This window comes from Haliotis cracherodii, unplaced genomic scaffold, assembly GCF_022045235.1.
Source record: "Haliotis cracherodii isolate W230 unplaced genomic scaffold, xgHalCrac1.p SCAF_30, whole genome shotgun sequence".
NCBI classification, from domain to species: Eukaryota; Metazoa; Mollusca; class Gastropoda; order Lepetellida; family Haliotidae; genus Haliotis; species Haliotis cracherodii.
In genome coordinates this window covers 1,346,115-1,367,404 of record NW_027266287.1, presented here as the reverse complement: position 1 = coordinate 1,367,404, position 21,290 = coordinate 1,346,115, and the positions used below count along the sequence as shown (strand labels likewise).

The 21,290-nt window shown below is 42.6% G+C and overlaps 1 protein-coding gene across 1 annotated transcript in view; it reads left to right on the top strand.

Moving 5' to 3' along the window:
• The window catches only part of LOC139477006 (axonemal dynein light chain domain-containing protein 1-like), a 41,845-nt gene that overhangs the window by 5,552 nt on the left and 15,003 nt on the right, over window positions 1-21,290 (top strand). Inside the window, exons 8-19 of the mRNA XM_071259566.1 lie at window positions 744-852; window positions 2,065-2,139; window positions 3,711-3,805; window positions 4,928-5,020; window positions 5,556-5,622; window positions 6,376-6,534; window positions 7,696-7,964; window positions 8,114-8,195; window positions 12,503-12,685; window positions 13,538-13,589; window positions 14,927-15,143; window positions 19,989-20,082. Of these exons, the coding sequence (XP_071115667.1) occupies window positions 744-852; window positions 2,065-2,139; window positions 3,711-3,805; window positions 4,928-5,020; window positions 5,556-5,622; window positions 6,376-6,534; window positions 7,696-7,964; window positions 8,114-8,195; window positions 12,503-12,685; window positions 13,538-13,589; window positions 14,927-15,143; window positions 19,989-20,082 (1,495 nt within the window). The remainder of the gene's footprint in view (window positions 1-743; window positions 853-2,064; window positions 2,140-3,710; window positions 3,806-4,927; window positions 5,021-5,555; window positions 5,623-6,375; window positions 6,535-7,695; window positions 7,965-8,113; window positions 8,196-12,502; window positions 12,686-13,537; window positions 13,590-14,926; window positions 15,144-19,988; window positions 20,083-21,290) is intronic.

Here is a 21,290-nt window from a genome sequence, read left to right as displayed (position 1 = left end):
TCCACGCAATTGGGATCAATGACATGCATGAACCAAGTCAGCGAGCCTGACCATTGTACAAAGGGGTCTTATCACTATGTCTGACGTAAGTCTGTATTAAAGGACTGGAGTTTCCATAGAGAAAGTAGGATCACTTTGTGCAGGTCAGCCATTCTCCCTGAAAAGTGATCTTAGCTCTGCAACTTTCATAAATCCCGTACCCTGTACTCTAATCTAGGCTAGGCTGATGATGGTTTTAAGTTGATGTAAGACCTGCATCAACTTGGGCACACTACTTCCCACATTAACCTGACCTCACTCACTCACTCACTCACTCACTCACTCACTCACTCACTCACTCACTCACTCACTCACTCACTCACTCACTCACTCAATCACTCACTCACTCACTCACTCACTCACTCACTCACTCACTCACTCACTCAATCACTCACCCCTACCACTCACTCACCCACTTACAACCACCTCCCACTCACTCACTCACTCACTCACTCACTCACTCACTCACTCACTCACACCACCCAACTCCTACTCACTCACCTACTCACCCCCACCACTCACTCACTCACCCACCCACCCACCCACCCACTCACTCACCCACTCACTCACTCACTCACTCACTCACTCACTCACTCACCCCTACCACTCACTCACTCACCCACTTACAACCACCTCCCACTCACTCACTCACTCACTCACTCACTCACTCACTCACTCACTGACTGACTGTATGTTGTGTGCAGGAAGCCGGCCAGCAGGTACGAGGTCCTCCAGCTGAAGCGGTCCCTGGAGGACATGCTGGAGAAGGCTGGTGTAGCGGACAACGATGTCGTCGTCAAGGGACCAACACAGGTGAGCGCTCTACCATACACTCACACACACAGGCAGCATGTTACTATATTCCAATATCGTGTTACTTTAGTTGCAGCTTTTATTTTGTATATGTAGAATCATAGCAACCAAAGCACAGCACTTTGGTACAGCTGATTGCTATTGCAGGATATTTTTACGTATGGAACATTTTGTCCAGTCACTGTAGGGGCTTTTATGCCATGTATTTTGATTATGAAACGTTATGTTGACATATAATAGTCAAATTGCCACAAATATGACTTTTAACGAGTCAAAGTATGGCATTTATGATATATACGTATCCATTCTCTGTCAATTAAAGTTTGTTTCAAGGCGTTAATAGCGGTAAATCTGACCATGGTTGCTGTAAATAACGGTGAGTTTTGCGATCTATCGATCACTTCACACATGATTTCGCTGAAATTATTGTAAACAATATTAAATGAAATTTTTAATAAATAATTAATAAACATTTTGCAAACGTAAGTTTATATTTACGATGAATACGTTTAACCAGATAGTAGAATAATGGGATTGAATGCATACTTCGGTTCAGATTTTTTGACTGGTATTTCCGATGTTACAAGCTCAAAGTGATCAGCTGATAAATTTTGTGAGATTGTGAAAACATCATGTCAGTGTAAAACTTGAGTTTATTAAAATTGTAAGTATATTTTGGGAGCCATGTGTTATTGCGCATTATGGCTGAGTTAGCGCTATATTGAAGGGTGCAATAGCGAGGGAAACTTTAGTACCATTGCCTGGGGCCCGTGTACAGGGATATTTACAGGTAGGGCGAGCTATTCCATCACTTGTATTGACCATCGTTTAGTGATCTAGACCCCGTTCCACAATATCTTAGTGCTAAGGTGGCCGTAACGGCCATACTTTAAGGGTACTGATAAAAGGCTTGCCGGAGATTGTATTGCATTATTGCGATGGACGATGGCACTGATTTCGTATCATTGTCTTCAGTTTTTTTGTTGCTCAATAAATAAGCAGTCTGTGAATTTATTATTTTTGACTTATCTATAAGAACTGACATCAATATATTTGTGTGCATGAAGTATCAACGAAAAACACAACGTGCAGACTTTGCGTAAATTCACTATTCAAATTTACACAGTGTGAACATCAGTGTTTAAATGTATGCCATAAACACAACACTCTATTGAAACCTGTTCTTAACAACATTGTGTGTGAATGTTTCAGATGCACAATCTGTTGGAACTGATCAAGAAAGAGCAAAATGTTTACAACATAATCTTCCATGAGCTGATCAGACAGGTGTGTCCACTATTTCTCTCTCACTACCCTGTATTTGCTGGGTTCCAACATACATCCATCAACCATTCTACTCACCTACCAAGGGCTGCTTTCCCTGCTTCAGACACTGGTGTTATTTATAAAATTCAGTGGCAGGGATCGGCGTTAAGGGGCTTAAACAAGGACTGGTCGGCTCGGAGTCAGTATACTGTGTCTGAGTGGGGTATTCATGTTAAACTGCGGCATGGTATCTCAGCGAGCTAGCACTATAAATCGTCATCAGTCCAGACTAGTACAAGCAGCCACACACACACGTGCATGCATTCGGTATATAAGTAATAATCTTGGACGCGACGTTAAACCCCATTTCACCTTGCCTCACCAGTGGGAGGGAAAAAAGACATGATTCATTTTATTTTCTGGCTGATATCAGTTAATTGAGATACCGTCTTTGGACACAGCTGCACCGGGCTCCAGGCTAGAAGTCAGCCTCAGCAACCTATGCTTGTCTTTAGAGGCAATTTACTGGATTCAGTGGTCAGGTTCGGTGACTCGGTTGATTGGATGTCATCGTTCTCTGATGGAATAATATCAATCATAATACCAATCACTGGATTGTCTGGTCCAGATATGAATAGCTGGAATATTGTCAAGTATTCCGTAAAATCTTTTTACCCCCTGTGGTATTTTAAGAAAGAAATACAAACAGACAGTATTTAGGAGATTGGAGGTCCATGGGTGGCCACTGAAGTACAGCACTGAGATATTGCGGGCAAGATTGTAACAGCATGTTACAGCTTCAGTAGCTGTTGTATTGATGACTGTGACATAAAACAACATTCACTCACAAATTCTGAGACCCCCAAATTGTGTCTGTACAAGGTAAGCATGTATACTCTTGGTATTGTAATAATACCAAGAGTCTCATGTTACAGTTTATGTATAATCAGAGTCAGGCAAATTTTTTTACTTGTATTTCAGATTTTTATCTGTAACATATTTGCATGAGAAAAAAATCAAAATACATTTCTCAGTTTAATTGCTAAATTTATTACTGCACTGTGCCTGTTGCTATGTTTTCTTGTGTATAATACACACCAACCTGTTTCATGAACTTTTTTGACCCATGAAGATCCGGGGTAGAATATGTCTTGAGCAACCCATGCTTGCCATAAAAGGCGACTATGCTTGTCATTAGGTAACTAACAGGAACTGGTGGTGGGCTCGCTGATTTGGTTGATGCATGTCATTATATCTCAATTGAGTGGATCGATGCTCATGATGTCAATCATGGATTGTGTGGTCCAGACTCGATTGTTTTTCAGACCGCCGTCATAAGCTGGAATATTGCTTTAGGGGGTGGGGGGAATGCTTTCATTGTGACTTCTCTAAGGTGAAGTCTTTGCAGGAGTGAGCAGGACAACTATACTGTAGTCAAAATGTCACTGTCAATGTTTAGATAAAAGGCTGCTTGATGTGGTTATTGCTTGTTACAAGAATGTTTAGATGTTTGGGACAGAGGCTAAGTGAGGGGGGATCTGTGACAGAAGTAACGTGTTCGATGTTGCCTACTGAGTTGTATCTGTGTCCAGGTGAGCGTGGAGTGTGTGGAGAGAGGGGAGTTGCTGGCGATGCTGAGAGATAAGTACAGCGCCCTCCTCAACAAAGTGCCACAGCAGATCAAGAGGTCAGTCAGTTCACAGCAACAGCTTCTTTATGTCGTCCCCTGGATGCAGTGTATTAAGCTTGTTATTAGCTTTTCCTGATGGTAACCCAAGCTGGTTTTTGTGGGGCTTTATTTGTTTGTAGGATGCACTGAGCAAAGTGAAAAGATTTGAAGGGAAATGGCAATTATTGTTTGATATGTTCAGAAAATAATTGGCCTTTTTCTTATTTAAAGAGAAATGTGGAAAGATTTTCTATTGTGGAGTGTGTTCTGAACAATGTGTTTGACAATGTGTTCATAACAATGTGTTTATGACAATGTTTTCATGATAATGTGTTCATGACAATGTGTTCATGACAATGTTTATAACATGTTCATGACAATGTGTTCATGACAATGGGGTCATGGCAATGTGTTCATGACAGTGTGTTCATGACAATGTGTTATGACAATGTGTTCATAACAATGTGTTCTTAACAATGTGTTCATGACAATGTGTTTATGACGATATGTTCATGACGATATGTTCATGACAATGTGTTTATCACAATGTGTTCATGACAACATGTTCATGATAATGTGTTCATGGCAATGTGTTCATGGCAATGTGGTCATGACAATGTGTTCATGACAATGTGTTTATGACAATGTGTTCATAACAATGTGTTCATAACAATGTGTTCATGACAATGTGTTTATGACAATGTGTTTATGATGATATGTTCATGACAATGTGTTCATGACAACATGTTCATGACAATGTTCATGACAATGTTCATGACAATGTGTTGATGACAATGTGTTTATGACAATGTGTTCATGACAATGTTTTCATGACAATCTGTTCATAACATTGTGTTTATGACAATGTCTTTATGACAATGTGTTTATGACAATGTGGTCATGACAATGTGTTCATGACAATGTGTTCATAACATTGTGTGTATGACAATGTGTTCATGACAATGTTTTTTCATGACAATGTGTTCATAACAATGGGGTCATGACAATGTGGTCATGACAATGTGTTCATGACAATGTGTTCATAACAATGTTTTCGTGACAATGTGTTCATAACAATGTGTTCATAACAATGTGTTTATGACAATGTGTTCATGACAATGTGTTCCTGTGTTTCTACAGTCTTCATGAGGAGGTGATGGCACAGCGGGCACTGGACCGGCGGCTCACCGAGGAACTCATGAGGTTCAAATCTACCATCAGTGTCCTAACAAAGTGAGTCAATGTTTCCTTTCTTCTTATCATCATTGGGTAGCTCAGCGGGAAAAATAAATACTAATTTGGGTTCCAGTGAAAGATGGTGACTATTTTCACAGTAACAAATATATTCTGTCAGAGAAGGCCTTGAGGTCTGTGTGAAGTGTTTCCCATGGCCTGAGACTTTACCTTGCATTTGATCAAGATTTTTGTAGTTGTGTATGTTTTTGGTTGTATTTTTTATATAAATCCCACACAGATATTTTGGAGGGCAAATAAAAGTAAATTCAACATATTTCTGAATTGTTTGCTTTGCATTTCTTAGACGTTGACGGGTGACAAAATAGAGGCAATTAATGGCTAACAACTTCTCTATTTACTGTGGAGGCGTGTTTCGGTATAGAACCTTATATTGTTGTCAAGCAACTGATTGTGTTTTTTTTGCTTTTGTCCTGTGATCTGTAAAACTCTAAAAAATGTAAAACTGATAAAAACCTCGCCTTTACCCTGACAATATATTGATGGGTTTAGTGTAAGTCATGTTGTGTTTCAGTGAGCTGACCGACGTCAAGGAGCATGACCAGAGAGTGACCAGGGAGGCACAGAAAGCTCAGGAAGATGTGAGTCTCGGTAACATGCTTCCTTCCCTACAAGCCAGTGGCTCCTGACATGCTCCTTTCCCTACAAGCCAGTGGCTCCTAACATGTATTCCCTACAAGCCAGTGGCTCCTGACATGAATTCCCTACAAGCCAGTGGCTCCTAACATGTATTCCCTACAAGCCAGTGGCTCCTAGCATGTTTTCCCTACAAGCCAGTGGCTCCTAACATGTATTCCCTACAAACCAGTGGCTCTTAACATGTATTCCCTACAAGCCAGTGGCTCCTAGCATATTTTCCCTACAAGCCAGTGGCTCCTAGCATGTATTCCCTACAAGCAATTTTGCTCCTGACATGTATTCCCTACAAGGCAGTGACTCCTAACATGTTTTCCCTATAAGCCAGTGGTCCCAACATGTTTTCTCTACAAGCAATTGGCTCCTAAAATGTAATGTTTCAAGACCTATTGTTGTGTTTCCTAGATCTATATGCTTTTTTTGCAGTGAGTAGTATTATCCTATTGGAGGTTTGCATGTGCACATGTATTGTCATTTAGGTGTTGGATACTGAGAAATAAGGTCTGGACTTTCCAGTCCTTTTTCCATGTTCAAAGTGTCATGGGAACTGACACTTCTTGAGAATATGTAAGACCACAGACTGGGTAGGAATTATTCATGGCTTGAAAACAGAAAAATGTGTTTTTTGTTTTTGAATGAAAAGAAAGAATTGAGCCTGTTTTTCTCCTCACTGACGTGATGCTGTGAATGTCCTGCAGCTGAAGACAGCTCTTGGCGATGCACAGAAGAACGCCAGTCTGCTGGCAGAGTACCATGACCTGTATGAGCTGCAGCGCCGGCGCTTGGAACGCCAAGTGTTCATGTTGTCTGATGAGAGGGAGCTGTGGAGCACGGCTGCATACAGTCTCGCCCTGAAGGTCAGTAGTCTCCCTGTAACCATACAGTCTCGCCCTCGAGGTCAGTAGTCTCCCTGTAACCATACAGTCTCGCCCTGAAGGTCAGTAGTCTCCTTGTAGTCATACAGCCTCGCCCTCAAGGTTATAGACTTCCTGTAATCATACAGCCTCTCCCTCGAGGTCAGTAAACTCCCTGTTGTCATACGGCCTCGCCTTCAAGGTCAGTACACTCCCTGTAGTCATACAGCCTCGCCCTCGTTGTCAGTACACTCCCTGTAGTCATACAGCCTCACCCTCAAGGTCAGTACACTCCCTGTAGTCATACAGCCTCACCCTCGTGGTCAGTACACTCCCTGTAGTCATACAGCCTCACCCTCAAGGTTATAGACTTCCTGTAATCATACAGCCTCTCCCTCGAGGTCAGTAAACTCCCTGTTGTCATACGGCCTCGCCTTCAAGGTCAGTACACTCCCTGTAGTCATACAGCCTCGCCCTCGTGGTCAGTACACTCCCTGTAGTCATACAGCCTCACCCTCAAGGTCAGTACACTCCCTGTAGTCATACAGCCTCACCCTCGTGGTCAGTACAGTCTCTGTAGTCATACAGCCTCACCCTCATGGTCAGTACACTCCCTGTAGTCATACAGCCTTGCCCTCGAGGTCAGTACACTCCCTGTAGTCATACAGCCTCACCCACGAGGTCAGTACAGTCCCTGTAGTCATACAGCCTCACCCTCGTGGTCAGTACAGTCTCTGTAGTCATATAGCCTTGTCCTCGAGGTCAGTACACTCCCTGTAGTAATACAGCCTCACCCTCGTTGTCAGTACACTCCCTGTAGTCATACAGCCTCATCCTCGAGGTCAGTAGTCTCCCTGTAGTCATACAGCCTCGCCCTCGCGGTCAGTACACTCCCTGTAGTCATACAGCCTTGCCCTTGTGGTCAGTACACTCCCTGTAGTCATACAGCCTCACCCTCGTGGTCAGTACACTCCCTGTAGTCATACAGCCTTGCCCTCGAAGTCAGTACACTCCCTGTAGTCATACAGCCTCACCCACGAGGTCAGTACACTCCCTGTAGTCATACAGCTCATCCTCGAGGTCAGTACACTCCTGTGATATAATTTGAGTATTGTTGACTGTAGCATAAAACAACAAACACTAAAAAATGTTTTCTTCAATCAGGTGACAGAAGAATGCAGATTGACGACGGCCAAACGGATGCATGTCAGCGAGAAGGCCTGGGCCAAGCTGGCCAACCACTTTACAGTGCTACTGAGCGACAAGGACACAGAGCAGCTGACCGAGATTCAGGGCCATGTGGAAGTGTGGCGGGACCAGATTGAGGATTTCAACATCGCCCTGAAGCAGCGGGAGGAGGAGATGAGAGAGCACCTCCGGGGCATCAGGGCAGGAGTGGAGCACTGGGTGCTGGACTTCCAGAAGAACTGCTTGTGAGTAGGCCCATGGTCCAAGTATTGGAGTTTTGGCTGTCTTACTAATAAGATCCCTGTCTTTAACAGGGCACACAAAAATTAGCTGGTATAGTATGAATTAGTTCATTATAACATTCCTGTAATGAGATGTTGTGTTATCATTTTAGCAACGCGGAGGGTAACATGGTGAAGATCCCCGACAAGAAGAAGATGATCAGTCTCCGAGACGACATCCAGGCCTGGGAGGAGGTAATGATGATGATGATGATGATGATGATGATGATGATGATGATGATGTGTGTCATCATTGCATTGTTTGATTACTCACATACTGCTTTGATAAAGATGAAACTGTCTTACTGTTGTTTAGAACAATTATTGTTTGTGTTCACTATATTACAGCCAGATAGAATTCCCATTGTTTATACAGTGAAAACAGTAAAATGATGGTAAATCTGCATACATCAGTGTACATGTTTGTAATTTTATGTGCATTTCTTTCCAAACATTGCCTCCAAAGGATAAAACAGAGTTTGTAAACCATTTGCCTGTACACTGCTCAACTTTTGTTAAGTTGGTTGTGTCCTTGTGGATAAACTGTCCTTCACCTTGCTGAACAGATTCCACAGAGGTCATTATCTGAAGGGGTCAAGGACATACTCTCAAAACTTGCCCTTGACCTTTGCAAACACAACTCCACGATTCTGTTTGATGTCAGATGATTTTTTTTATTTCCTAAGTCTGGGTGGATGGAGTTGGTTCGGGTGAAATAGGCATTTCCTTCTGTCAGTAACATCTTTTTTTTAATGTTCTGACAGTTCGACTAAATAACTCACATAATCATCTTACCTTTCCCACAAAATGACGATCATCACAGTCATAGTAATATGAGAGAGAATACACCAAACATCATACCCACTGAGACACCTTCCTTTGTGAGTTGGTGTTGCTGTGTAGCGGCCATCAAATTTCCAATTCCCGTGATGGGATTCGAACCACAGACCTTCTGATCAGAGGTCGGACACCTTGTCCACATGACCAAAGAGGTTAACCCCGTCAGCAAGCTGACAAGGTAAGGATGTCATCTGTGGGATGACTCCACGCCCTGCTACATACTCCCCCGTCAACAGAAGGGTACTAAGGCTTATTCAAATTTAATATGAACGTGCTCAGCCCCACGTTGGGCGTCAAAGTAGCAGCGATATAATTTCCGAGTCCCGTGATGGGATTTGAACCACAGACCTTCTGATCCGAGGTCGGACACCTTGTCCACATGACCAAAGAGGTTAACCAGCAAGCAAGCTGATAAGGTAAGGATGTCATCTGTGGGACGACTCTACGCCCTGCTACATACTCCCCCGTCAACAGAAGGCACGTCCCGGGCCGCAAAGTAGGGTACTGAGGCTTATCTTGCTCAAATTTAATATGAACGTGCTCAGCCCCAGGTTGGACGCCAATGTAGCGGCAATATAATTTCCGAGTCCCGTGATAGGATTCAAACCACGGACCTTCTGATCCGAGGTCGGACACCTTGTCCACATGACCAAAGAGGTTAACCCCGTCAGCAAGCTGACAAGGTAAGGATGTCATCTGTGGGATGACTCCACACCCGGCTACAGTTGTACAATTTCGGTTGTTTTAGGTTTGTAGCGACTTGAATGGTGGCTCGGTCGTTTTGTTGATTGCAAGTCACTGTACCAGGATAGGGTGTGACATGGTCTTAACGTCGATCACTGGTTCGTCGGACTTGACTTTTCACAATGGTTCAAGGATTTCAATGTTTTTCTTTCTGAAGTCTTTGAGTATGTTTTAAACAAAAATACGGTTTAAGAGGTGTGAGGTATCTTTCAAAACTGAAGGAAAATATTTTTATCCAACGTCAAACATGCCTGCCACAATGAGTGCAAATTCAAAAAGTTTTGAGAGTTTTTGTCTGATACCCCTAACAAAAGTTGAGCTGTATGATATTTTCACAATAGCTGTATGTGCTTCACTATTGCATCAAGAAAGTCACAGAGCATGCATGTTTCACAAATGTTTTTCCCACATTAACTGGAGGTATTCATGTCACAAGCAGGCCAGGGGCGGTGGTGCAGTTGACTGAGGTGTCTAGAAGTGTTGTCAACTATTAGGGTTTCATTGATAAAAACATAATACCTCCATCGAAGCCTTTTCAGGGCATGGATCTGGTCCAGGTGGGGTCTAGGATTGGCTGGTCCAGAATGGGTGGTCCAGGGTGGGGTGGTCTATGGCATGCTGATCTAGGGCGGGGTGGTTCAGGGCTGTGGTCCAGGTCAGGTGGTCCAGGGTGACGTGGTCCAGAGTCGGGTTGTCCAGGATGGGGTTGTCCAGGGCAGGGTGGTCCAGGGTGATGTGGTCCAGGGCAGGGTGGTCCAGGATGGGGTGGTCCAGGGTGATGTGATCCAGGATGGGGTGGTCCAGGGTGATGTGGTCCAGGGCAATGTGGTTCAGGGCAGGGTTGTCCAGGATGGGGTGGTCCAGGGCAGGGCTGTCCAGGGTGATGTGGTCCAGGGCAGGGTTGTCCAGGATGAGGTGGTCCAGGGTGACGTGGTCCAGGGCAGGGTGTGGGTGGTACAGGATGTGGTCCATGGCGGGGTGGTCTAAGATACTTGGGATTATACAATTTTCTGTACAATGATCTGAAACCCCAAATGTAATTCTTTAGGTCTTTTGATAAAACATACGCCCTTAATAGAAGTATTTTCAGGGCATGGACCTGATACAGGGCAGGGTGGTCCAGACTCAGGTCCCATGCCATGGTGTTTTGTGTGTATATAATATTCTGTAATCATAAAAATGAATCATATGTTTTCTTGCAAATTTTGTTCGGCATGATGGGATGCACTGTTGCACTACAAAACTATGGCTAACTGAGCCAATTTCTTCAGACATCCAACTGCTTGCTTCACTGAATGGTATAGATGTATGTACAAGCTCCATGACAAATCCCCAGGGGCCATCCACCATAGTTACCATTTGGGGAGTGACGGTGTTAGTTGTATTTAAGAGGGTGTGCAGCAAGACAAATCAAGTAAATCACGAAGTTAATGTGTCCCCCAATTCGAGTGACAACCCATGGCCAAAAGTACATCATGAAATTAGTGAGAGTGGACCTGTCTATGAACATTTATAACTAATCAGCAAACGGTAAAACCAAGACTGTAGACTCAGTATGGGATTGCATTTTGACTTAACTTCAAGTTGTTGACATACGATCGAACTTCAATGATTTCAAAAGCAGGAAATTCCAAATAACGCATACTTGGCATATTCAAATGGGATAGGTCGGGCTGACAAAGAAGGTTGTAGTTTCCAGGTGTTGTTGCCCAAGTTGAGAAGTGTAGCTGGACAAATGTACGGCTCAGTTCCATTGTTCAGTATAAGCTTTGTTATATGTGTCATTGTTTTCACCCATATACAGTGAATCTGACATGACAAAATGCTGTAAATCTTGAAATTAACACGAGCGTGAATTAAATGCGAAAAATGCAAGTGGTCTTTGTTTGCATTAATGAAACTTCGCATTCATGTCTCCAAAATGACTATCAACAATCTGCATGCTTTAGATAGCGGAAATACCAACTTGAATATAAACACAAACACTGTTTATTGAGCAGCAGTTGTAACAAGTATATAATAATGTTATTTAAAGAATAGGAATTACACAATAGGCATCCGGTGATTTATCACTGCTGGGGTCAAGAGTTCTACCCACTTGTGTCAAACTAGGCATCACTGACCACACCAATCAGTGAACTGTTGTTGGTTCAATTATTTTGTAGCCTTTGAACTTCCTTAATGCCAGTCAACAGAAAAAAAACATATATACTTTGTGTTGTATTTTGGAAAACACTGTCTAATGTTTTTACGGAAGTGCTTTACTCAGCGCTAATAAGTGGTGTTATTTGATGTTTGATTGGATTAAGGTAAGGATATGTATCATTCCACTGGGGATGGGGTTGAGGGAGGGGTTTTAAGTCGCATTTTCGGCTAGGGGTCAGCAGTCGTATTAATTTGGAGACGCATTAATTTCAAGATTTACAGTACTTCAATATGTCCATTTGTCACTTTATTCATGCATGCAGGGAACACTCGCATTTTTCACATTAATTTCATGCTTGCATCAAATTCTTGGTTTACAGTATATGATCAATCCATCCTTATATCTTTTATAGGAACAACCATGGTATATGTTTTCAGCTTAATTTTTAACAAATTTTCTAAAATTTCATAACCAGAGAAGTTCATTTCCTTGTAGAACGGATTATTCCTCACACCATGCAAAGAGGGAGATGACAATTATTACAATGTTTCAGGGTTGATTTGAATTGAATTAAATAATTTAATTAATTACTTAAAGTTTTAACAAAATTACAAATTTATGTCATTATTGCAAAGTGCAGGAATTTGAAAAACAACATTCAACATTTATTTTTTAGGCTCATAAAAAAATTAAAATTAATTGCCGTGGACCAAAGTAACATTTGGATTTTATTCATAGCAAATGTCATAGATGTCATTTGTGTTATCTTCAGAATCTGTCAAAGGAGGCAGAAGTGTTTGCGGGAGATCTACTTCTGTCCAATGAGGACGAGCTGATCCACATCCGGAAAGAGATGGATGGCTGGACGGACAGTGCCCTGAAGGTGTTCGGACGTCACTCGGGCCTCGATGGACGCTCACACCAGGAGCAGGACAATATGATCGTCCTCAATGATGTAAGCAGATGCTAAGGAAGCTGTTTTCTTGCATGTTTATTGTTGAGGCTTGTGTTTAACTGATGATGATGATGCAGATGGTTTCTCAGTGTACTGTTTTAGGGTTATAGGTGAAATTGTTTCCTGTAATTTTCTCTGTATGTTTTGCTTCATGCAGGTTTGGCCCGATTATATTTCTAGGTTTGTCAGCACCGTACCCGTGCTCGTGGGTTTCACTTTGGGCTTTCCTCCCTCATTAACTTGACACACTGTGATATAACTGGAATACTGTTAAAAGGGGCATTGGGGGCACGGGTGGCCCAGTCGTCTAAGGCGCCGTGATTCGGTGTGCAGATTCGCGTCCCTTTGGCACACCAGAAATCTGTGATTATGGGTTCAAATCCCGGTTCGCCCCGATTATGTTTCTAGGTTTGTCAGCACCATACCCGTGCTTGTGGGTTTCACCGAAGTGGTAAACATCTGAGACCTGCATCACTTCGGGCTTTCCTCCCACATTAAGCTGACACGCCGTGATATAACTGGAATACTGTTAAAACGGCTATGACTGAAGTACTGTGCACAGTGGTGTAGAATCAACCTCATTTGGTGACTTGCTTGATGCATGTCATTGAATCCCAATTGTGTGTATCGATGACATGCAATCAGTCACTGGATTGTCTGGTCAAGACTCGAAACAGCTGTCATATAGCTGGCGTTGAAAATATTTGAACAAACGATAATGCCATCTGATACCTGAGCTAAACATCTCCTCAGAAACCTCCAAAGAAACATTGAAAAGAAAATCTATTTCAATTAAGGCAGATATTGAGTTCTTTAGTGTGTATCACATTCTGTCATTTGGTCATTTTTCAGGAAGTGGAGGAATTATTAAAACAGTTCACGAACAGAATCAGTGGAGAAAATGGTAAGTTCAGCAGCTTGAACAAGCCATCTCATCCTCACTAGACACATCACGAGACACTAAACATGAGACACTAGACACGAGCAATCTCATCCTCACTAGACACATCACGAGACACTTAACATGAGACACTAGACACGAGCCATCTCATCCTCACTAGATACATCACGAGACACTTAACATGAGACACTAGACACAAGCCATCTCATCCTCACTAGACACATCACGAGACACTTAACATGAGACACTAGACTCAAGCCATCTCATCCTCACTAGACACATCACGAGACACTAAACATGAGACACTAGACACGAGCCATCTCATCCTCACTAGACACATCACGAGACACTTAACATGAGACACTAGACACAAGCCATCTCATCCTCACTAGACACATCACGAGACACTTAACATGAGACACTAGACACGAGCCATCTCATCCTCACGAGACACTAAACATGAGACACTAGACACAAGCCATCTCATCCTCACTAGACACATCACGAGACACTAAACATGAGACACTAGACACAAGCCATCTCATCCTCACTAGACACATCACGAGACACTAAACATGAGACACAAGACACGAGCCATCTCATCCTCACTAGACACATCACGAGACACTAAACATGAGACACAAGACACGAGCCATCTCATCCTCACTAGACACATCACGAGACACTAAACATGAGACACTAGACACAAGCCATCTCATCCTCACTAGACACATCACGAGACACTAAACATGAGACACTAGACACGAGCCATCTCATCCTCACTAGACACATCACGAGACACTAAACATGAGACACTAGACACGAGCCATCTCATCCTCACTAGACACTAGAAACAAACACCAGACAAGAACAAGGAAGTCTCTTGATGTATAATGAGCTGTGGTTGAGATGACATTTAGGAGATAAATATTGTGTGCTTTCAGATTCGCAGGTACTCTTGAGTCATTGACCCCCAGAAATCTATTTTGGAACTGTTTGGACTTTTGGACTGTTTATTATTATTGTCAAGAAATATATACTATTTTCAATCTGTGACAAAAACATTTGAGTCTATCATCTTCAGCTTCTCTCTTTGCATCTTCATGATCAGGTGTTAGTGTCGCCATATGAATACCCCCACTTGCTATATAAGTGCAGTAAGCTTGGATGCAATGTTAGCTGACCTTACAAGACTGAACCAAAGTTTACTAGAATTGGGCTTCAGACAAGTGACTAAATTTGGAAAACTTTTTAATTTTATTTTGTTATTGGGTCTTGGAGACGATTTGGTTGAATCCATAATCTGAATGATTAAAAAGAGTTGCCTCACTCATTCACAGGAGTAGCGACGAGCGTGATCCACCTGACGAACGCTATCGAGCTGTGGGAGACGCGCCTGACGTCGGCCCTGAACGGCACCATGACCCTGCAGGAGACAGATTGGAGCAGCTTCTACCACACCCTGGACGACTGGGTGGTGGCCGTGGACCAGTGTCTGGAGTACGTCGGCACCACCCAGAAGCAGGAGGACAAGCAGGAGGGGCGGGAACACACTAGGTAGACACGACAATGCCATGCAGCATGGCAGCATGACGGCCATGATAGGCTGCTGTTCTTACTCGTTCCTGGAGCAGGTTGTTCACAGAGTTTGCTATTTCCTTTCTTACCCGAGTTCAGGCATACAGGGGGAACTTGAGTCATGGTCATGTTAATCAAGGTAGTGTAGAGTAATAGCCACACTTGTCCACATCTGTTCTGAACTTCGGGGATACTTTTAAACTTTGCAAGATGTAAGGAAGAGAATTTTATGGATGTCAACTTCTTTATTATGAGGAACACAACGTTTCGGAGTACATGCTTACTCTGTCATCAGATGAATGAATGCTATGAGGCAGAGAGCATATATACTACTCAAAAGAAGTTAAGGATCACCTGATTCTTTCATATTACTATAGTTAATCTCTCATGCCATGACTGATTAACTTTACCAATATGAAAGAATCGGGTGATCCTTAACTTCTTTTGAGCTGTATATATAGAGAATCTCACCCGAGTGTCTTTTGATATCAAATATATCAACACGAGTTGATAAAAGTGGAAATATTCCGAGGCTTGCCAAGGATTTTTTCCACTTTTATCAACAAGTGTTGATAAATTTGATATCAAAAGACACCAGGGTGAGATTTTATTTATCATCCAACATCATACTTCCGACTTTTTCAGTTAGTAGACAGTAATTAGCAGTGTCTTCAGTATAAAAAGTACTGCTAACAGCTTCAGTAGCAGAGTCATTAGTGATGTCATTTGATTGTGACGTCATGGTAACCAGTGATGTCACAATGGTCTGCAAAGCATTGTGATGTAATTTCATTGCAGCGATATCTACAGTGTAGATATCGCTTGATCTCATCCAAGCGATATCTCCTGTGGGAGCCAGTTTTGGATGATAAATGTACATGTAAGAACAACAAAAGTAATAAGATAACAAAAGGCGGAAACTAACAAGGGAAGACAGCAGATAATTGATGCTGAAACATGCAGGTGATTAGCAACAGACAATGAAAGCCAACACTTTACAGTAATTAGCGCTGATGGTGTGGACAACTGGAAGCCAGGACTAAATTATCACTGATTGGTAATTAGTAATGGACAATGGCCAAACGGGAGGCCGGGGGTAATTAGAACTGATAGGTAAAGAATAGGAATAGCAAAGGAGAAATGGAAGCCAGCTCGATAATTCAGATTATGGATATTATCTAGCAGGCTTCCTATTTTTTTATTTCTTTATTTCTAAACACTGGAAGGGGGCACGGGTGGCCCAGTCGTCTAATGCGCCGCGATTCGCTGTGCAGAGCTGCGTCCCTTGGGCACGCCAGAAACCTATGATTGTGGGTTCGAATCCCGGTTCGTCCCGATTATGTTTCTAGGTTTGTCAGCACCATATCCGTGCTCGTGGGTTTCACCGATGTGGTAAACGTCTGAGACCTGCATCACTTTGGGCTTTCCTCTCACACTAAGCTGACACGCCGTGATATAACTGGAATACTGTTAAAAGCGGTGTTAAACCCAACTCACTCACTCACTCACTCTAAACACTTGAATATGATTTGAAACTTAGCACTACGATAAGCATAAGCCTCTGTTTAAGTAGGGGAGTTACGATCACCTTAGTGCTAAAATCACTATGCGGAAATGGGCCGAGGTTTCTTTTCCAAAAACCTAAAGGTGAATGTTTCAAAGTAAAACTAGAAAAATAATCATGACAAAAGAAATAAAAAATAGTCCTGATTAAATAGAAATAGTATGTGTCTTAACGACGTTATTGATATTGTATATGTTAAGTGTACAGATAAACGACTTGTGTACAATCTGCTCCCTGCCAGAACAACCCAGCACCAGTACGTTCTGTGGTGACACTCTCCCAGCATTGTCTAGTTCACTAATGTTGCTAGTTTGTCACTGGTACTCTCTCCGCATTGTCTTCTACACCAGTGTGAGTTAACCCTTCCACCTTCATTCTGTTTTCCGCTTCTGTAACTAACTTCCAATTATGTGGGGATTCTATGTTAGATTAGGTCGCAAGTAGGGCTTGGACGAGTCCAAATTTACTACCCTGGTACCCGCCCACCTATTACCTGACCCTACCCGGGTACCCCCCCCCTATTACCCGACCCTACCCTGGTACCAACACCCACCTATTACCCGACCCTACCGTGGTACCCGGCCCCCCTATTACCAAACCCTACCCTGGTACCAACACCCCCCTATTACACGAAGGTACCCACCCACCTATTACCCGACCCTACCCGGGTACCCGCCCCCCTATTACCCGACCCTACCGTAGTACCCGCCACCCTATTACCAAACCCTGACCGGGTACCCACCCACCTTTTAACCGACCCTTCCAGGGTACCCGACCCTAACCAGGTACCCGCCCCCTATTACCTGACCCTACCCTGGAACCAACACCCACCTATTACCTGACCCTTCCCGGGTACCCGACCCTACCCAGGTACCCGCCCCCCTATTACCCGACCCTACCCTGGTACCAACACCCACCTATTACCCGACCCTACCCAGGTACCCGCCCCCCTATTACCCAACCCTTCCCAGGTACCCGACCCTACCCAGGTACCCACCCCCTATTACCCAACCCTTCCTGGGTACGCGACCCTACCCAGGTACCCGCCCCCCTATTACCCGACCCTTCCCGGGTACCTGACCCTACCCAGGTACCCGCCCCCCTATTACCCAATCCCACCCTGGTTCTCGCTGTGGGTCTCAAGAGATAGGTACAAAATGTCCCATTGGGAATAGTTTGACTGTAGCTCTGGACAAAATGTATTTAGATACACGTATAAAACGATCTGGTCATGCATACACTGAAGTTTACAGCATGAAATTTTATCTTTATTCAAACATAATAGTGTGGGTGCATAGTCAGAAAGAAATGCGAACATCAGTGACTTGTGGTGTAACGATACAGTTCAAGATCATTTTTGTCATTAAACAATATATCACATGACCAACCACGGGTTCGGGTAGGTCTGTGGGTACCCAGGTCCTTCTCAGTCCCCACCTGACTCGAGTACCCGAGTACCTGAGTTACCCGTCCCAGCCCTAGTGACAAGCCTTTTTTGTTGTAAGAGGCGACGAAATGGATTGGCTGATGATGACTTGTTTGATTCTGTGCAACCGTAACCTGATGTGGGACATTGCTTGTAATATCAATCACTGGTCTGTCTCCTTTGATTGTTTACAGGTTGCTGTGATATGGCTGGAATATTGTTGACTGCAGCATTAAACAACAAACAAACACTTCATGTAATGGGGTACAGTGGGGTCTGCAATTAGCTGTGCAGAGTTGCATCCCTTGGTGATGACAGGATACACTGGTCATGGGTTCAGAACCCTGATCACTCATTCTTTTAATCTTTTAATATAAATCAGAATTTATTGAGATTGAAAGCGTCCCCTCTGGATCCACCTATGCATGCGACTTACTAACATGATGTTTCTAATTTTCTTATTGTCTGCACAGCTTTTTTCTTTTGATACAAAAGTCAGTCTTGACATGTTGAAGAAACACACTGTCATATATAATGGATGAATTTATGTACATGGTATGAACCGTTTTTGTTCAGGGGTTCAAATAAGAGTTCAAATTTGAGTAATATTTTGCTTTGTGTTTTTTGCATATTCATCTATGCTTGGTAATTATTTTTAAGAAAGCATATAATTTTTAGTTTCATTTTAAACACGCACAACTCATGGAACTATCTAACTTTTTGTGGTATAAAATTTGGAATATCTCTCACTCACATTGTTATCTCCAATGTTATATTGCTAAGCTTCTTATCCAAGTCTTTTATTGGTCTGGTTAGTAATAAAATACAAGTAATCTTTTTCTATTTGCTAACACTGATAGTAAAACAAAATTATTAATTTTTTATTCCATTTTGGAATTTTTACTGACTTTTTCATGTAGACCTGAATCCGCAGAGGAATCCTAGCTGAATCCAAGCTGGTTCATCCTATCCACACATCAGTTTAACATGCTTGACTTATGTACCAGATACTTGAAGATCCGGGGTAGAATAGGTCTTAAGCAACCCATGCTTGGTAAAAGGTGACTCTGCTTGTCGTAAGAGTCGACTTATGGGATCAGGTGTTCAGGCTAGCTGACTTGGTTGATGCATGTCATCATATCCCAATTGTGTGGATCGATGTTCATGATGTCAATTACTGGATTGTCTGGTCCAGACTCGATTATTTACAGACTGACGTCATATAGCTGGAATATTGCTGAGTGCGGCGATAAACAACAAACAAACATACTTATGTACCAATTGGAGAAAAAAATGTTAAAAAACCATGAAACATTACAACAAACAAAATGTCTACTTCATACTTCCTGTTAAGATCTGGCCACTCAAAACATTTTGCTAGCACTTCAATCATTTCCTGCAACTTACAATCACTAAAGACAAACTCTCAACAATATCAACAGCCAGATAACATCTATGATGTTCCCAGCACTTGACTCGCTTGTTTCATTATTAGTACCTGTACACCGGAAAACTTTTTCAGGCAAACAAAGTTTTCTGATTAGATTAAACTTTTAAAGAGCTCATTCATACAAGGCTGGTATTTTGTTTGTAGATCTGTGTCTTCAGTAGGTTTGATTGGTTTTGATTTAAATGAGAGAAAATCATTAAGTTAGTGACATGAGAAATGGAGGACGTTGCCGCTGAAACAAAGTGGTTGTGAATGGGTCCAGGGTATTTATTCTGATAGACTGGAGATATAATACCCTGGATAACCAAGGATGATCCATGTCAGGGCAACTTACACAGACGCAAGTCTGCCCAACTATAAGCAATGAGCTGTTGTCTGTTGCAGCATTGACATCCACGACACGGTGAGGAAGACGCAGAAGTGGGCGACCACTGCCAGCAACACCATCGACAGCGAGGATGCTAAGCTGGTTGAGCAGGTAGGTCAAGGCCATTGATGGACAGACTGAGTGAACAGTATTTGTGTCATATTTCAGTATTTCTGCATAATATCCGCCATCACCGAGTAGTGCAGGTTGCAGACAATAATATACTACTCAGCATCTGATATATTTGATACTGTGGGGCAACATGACCAAAATTTATTGAACTAAGTATCCCTATTTATTATCTCCCCCCCCATGAAGTGGAAGGGGGATATTGGAGTGGGTGCTCTCCATCCGTCCGTCACGTTTCATTACCGAAGCAGAACCAGGGATTAACTTAGGCCTTGATTCCGCGATATTCTCGCACAGTTGTCATAGATATTGCATCAACAGTCAATCAGCACGATTGGAAACCGCGTAGATCTTTTTAATAGTTTTATCTGCATTAACACTCTCATTTTCACCTACGAAAATCGAAAATGTCGTATTGCTTGAATAAATTTATCTACGGTACCTAAAAATGTCAATAAAAAACTTACACGCAAGTTTATTCATAACCGATTCCTATAACATTGCATGGAGCTTTGCATCAGCTGACAATGGTGGAGAGTGCAACCCCGATTGGCAAAACGAGTGTTTGCTTTTACAAACCAAACACTTTGGCAGCGCACGAAAATCTTATTCCGTGATCTACAACTCCAAGTCGTTTAACATATTTTTTTAAGACTTAAATCCTAGCAGAAATCAAAGCCATTGATCTAAATGTATGTGCGTCCGTCCAGAAATCAAGAGACAAAAAGGCAATCACTGGTAAAGTTTCAAAACATGAGCAAATTCCGATTTGGGAATGACGGCAAACCAAAAACTAAATTAATATACAAACAACTCTTTCTCCATAATAATCTGCAAATTTCAGATCAGAAACAATCGTATTTTAGTTGAGATTCGTCTATAGCCTTCATATACAATGTTTTCATGAACGTACACTCGTGCACATCTTCCTTAGGCAAGAGAGTTACCAGTTTCCACCCTTGCCGAACTAGGATGGAAATTCTGGGCTCGATCGTAGTGCTACCTATGCCTCTCCTATTGACCAATCAGATTCAACCTCTCGTATCACTTGCATTTGCTCCAAACAAAACAGTGGCGCCCAGTCAAGACGATCTGATCGATAATCAAGATCTATATTGTGATCAAACGAGTCTTACAGCACGAAGTGCATCAAATCACGTGAGCAACTTGATTAAAAACATGAAAAGATA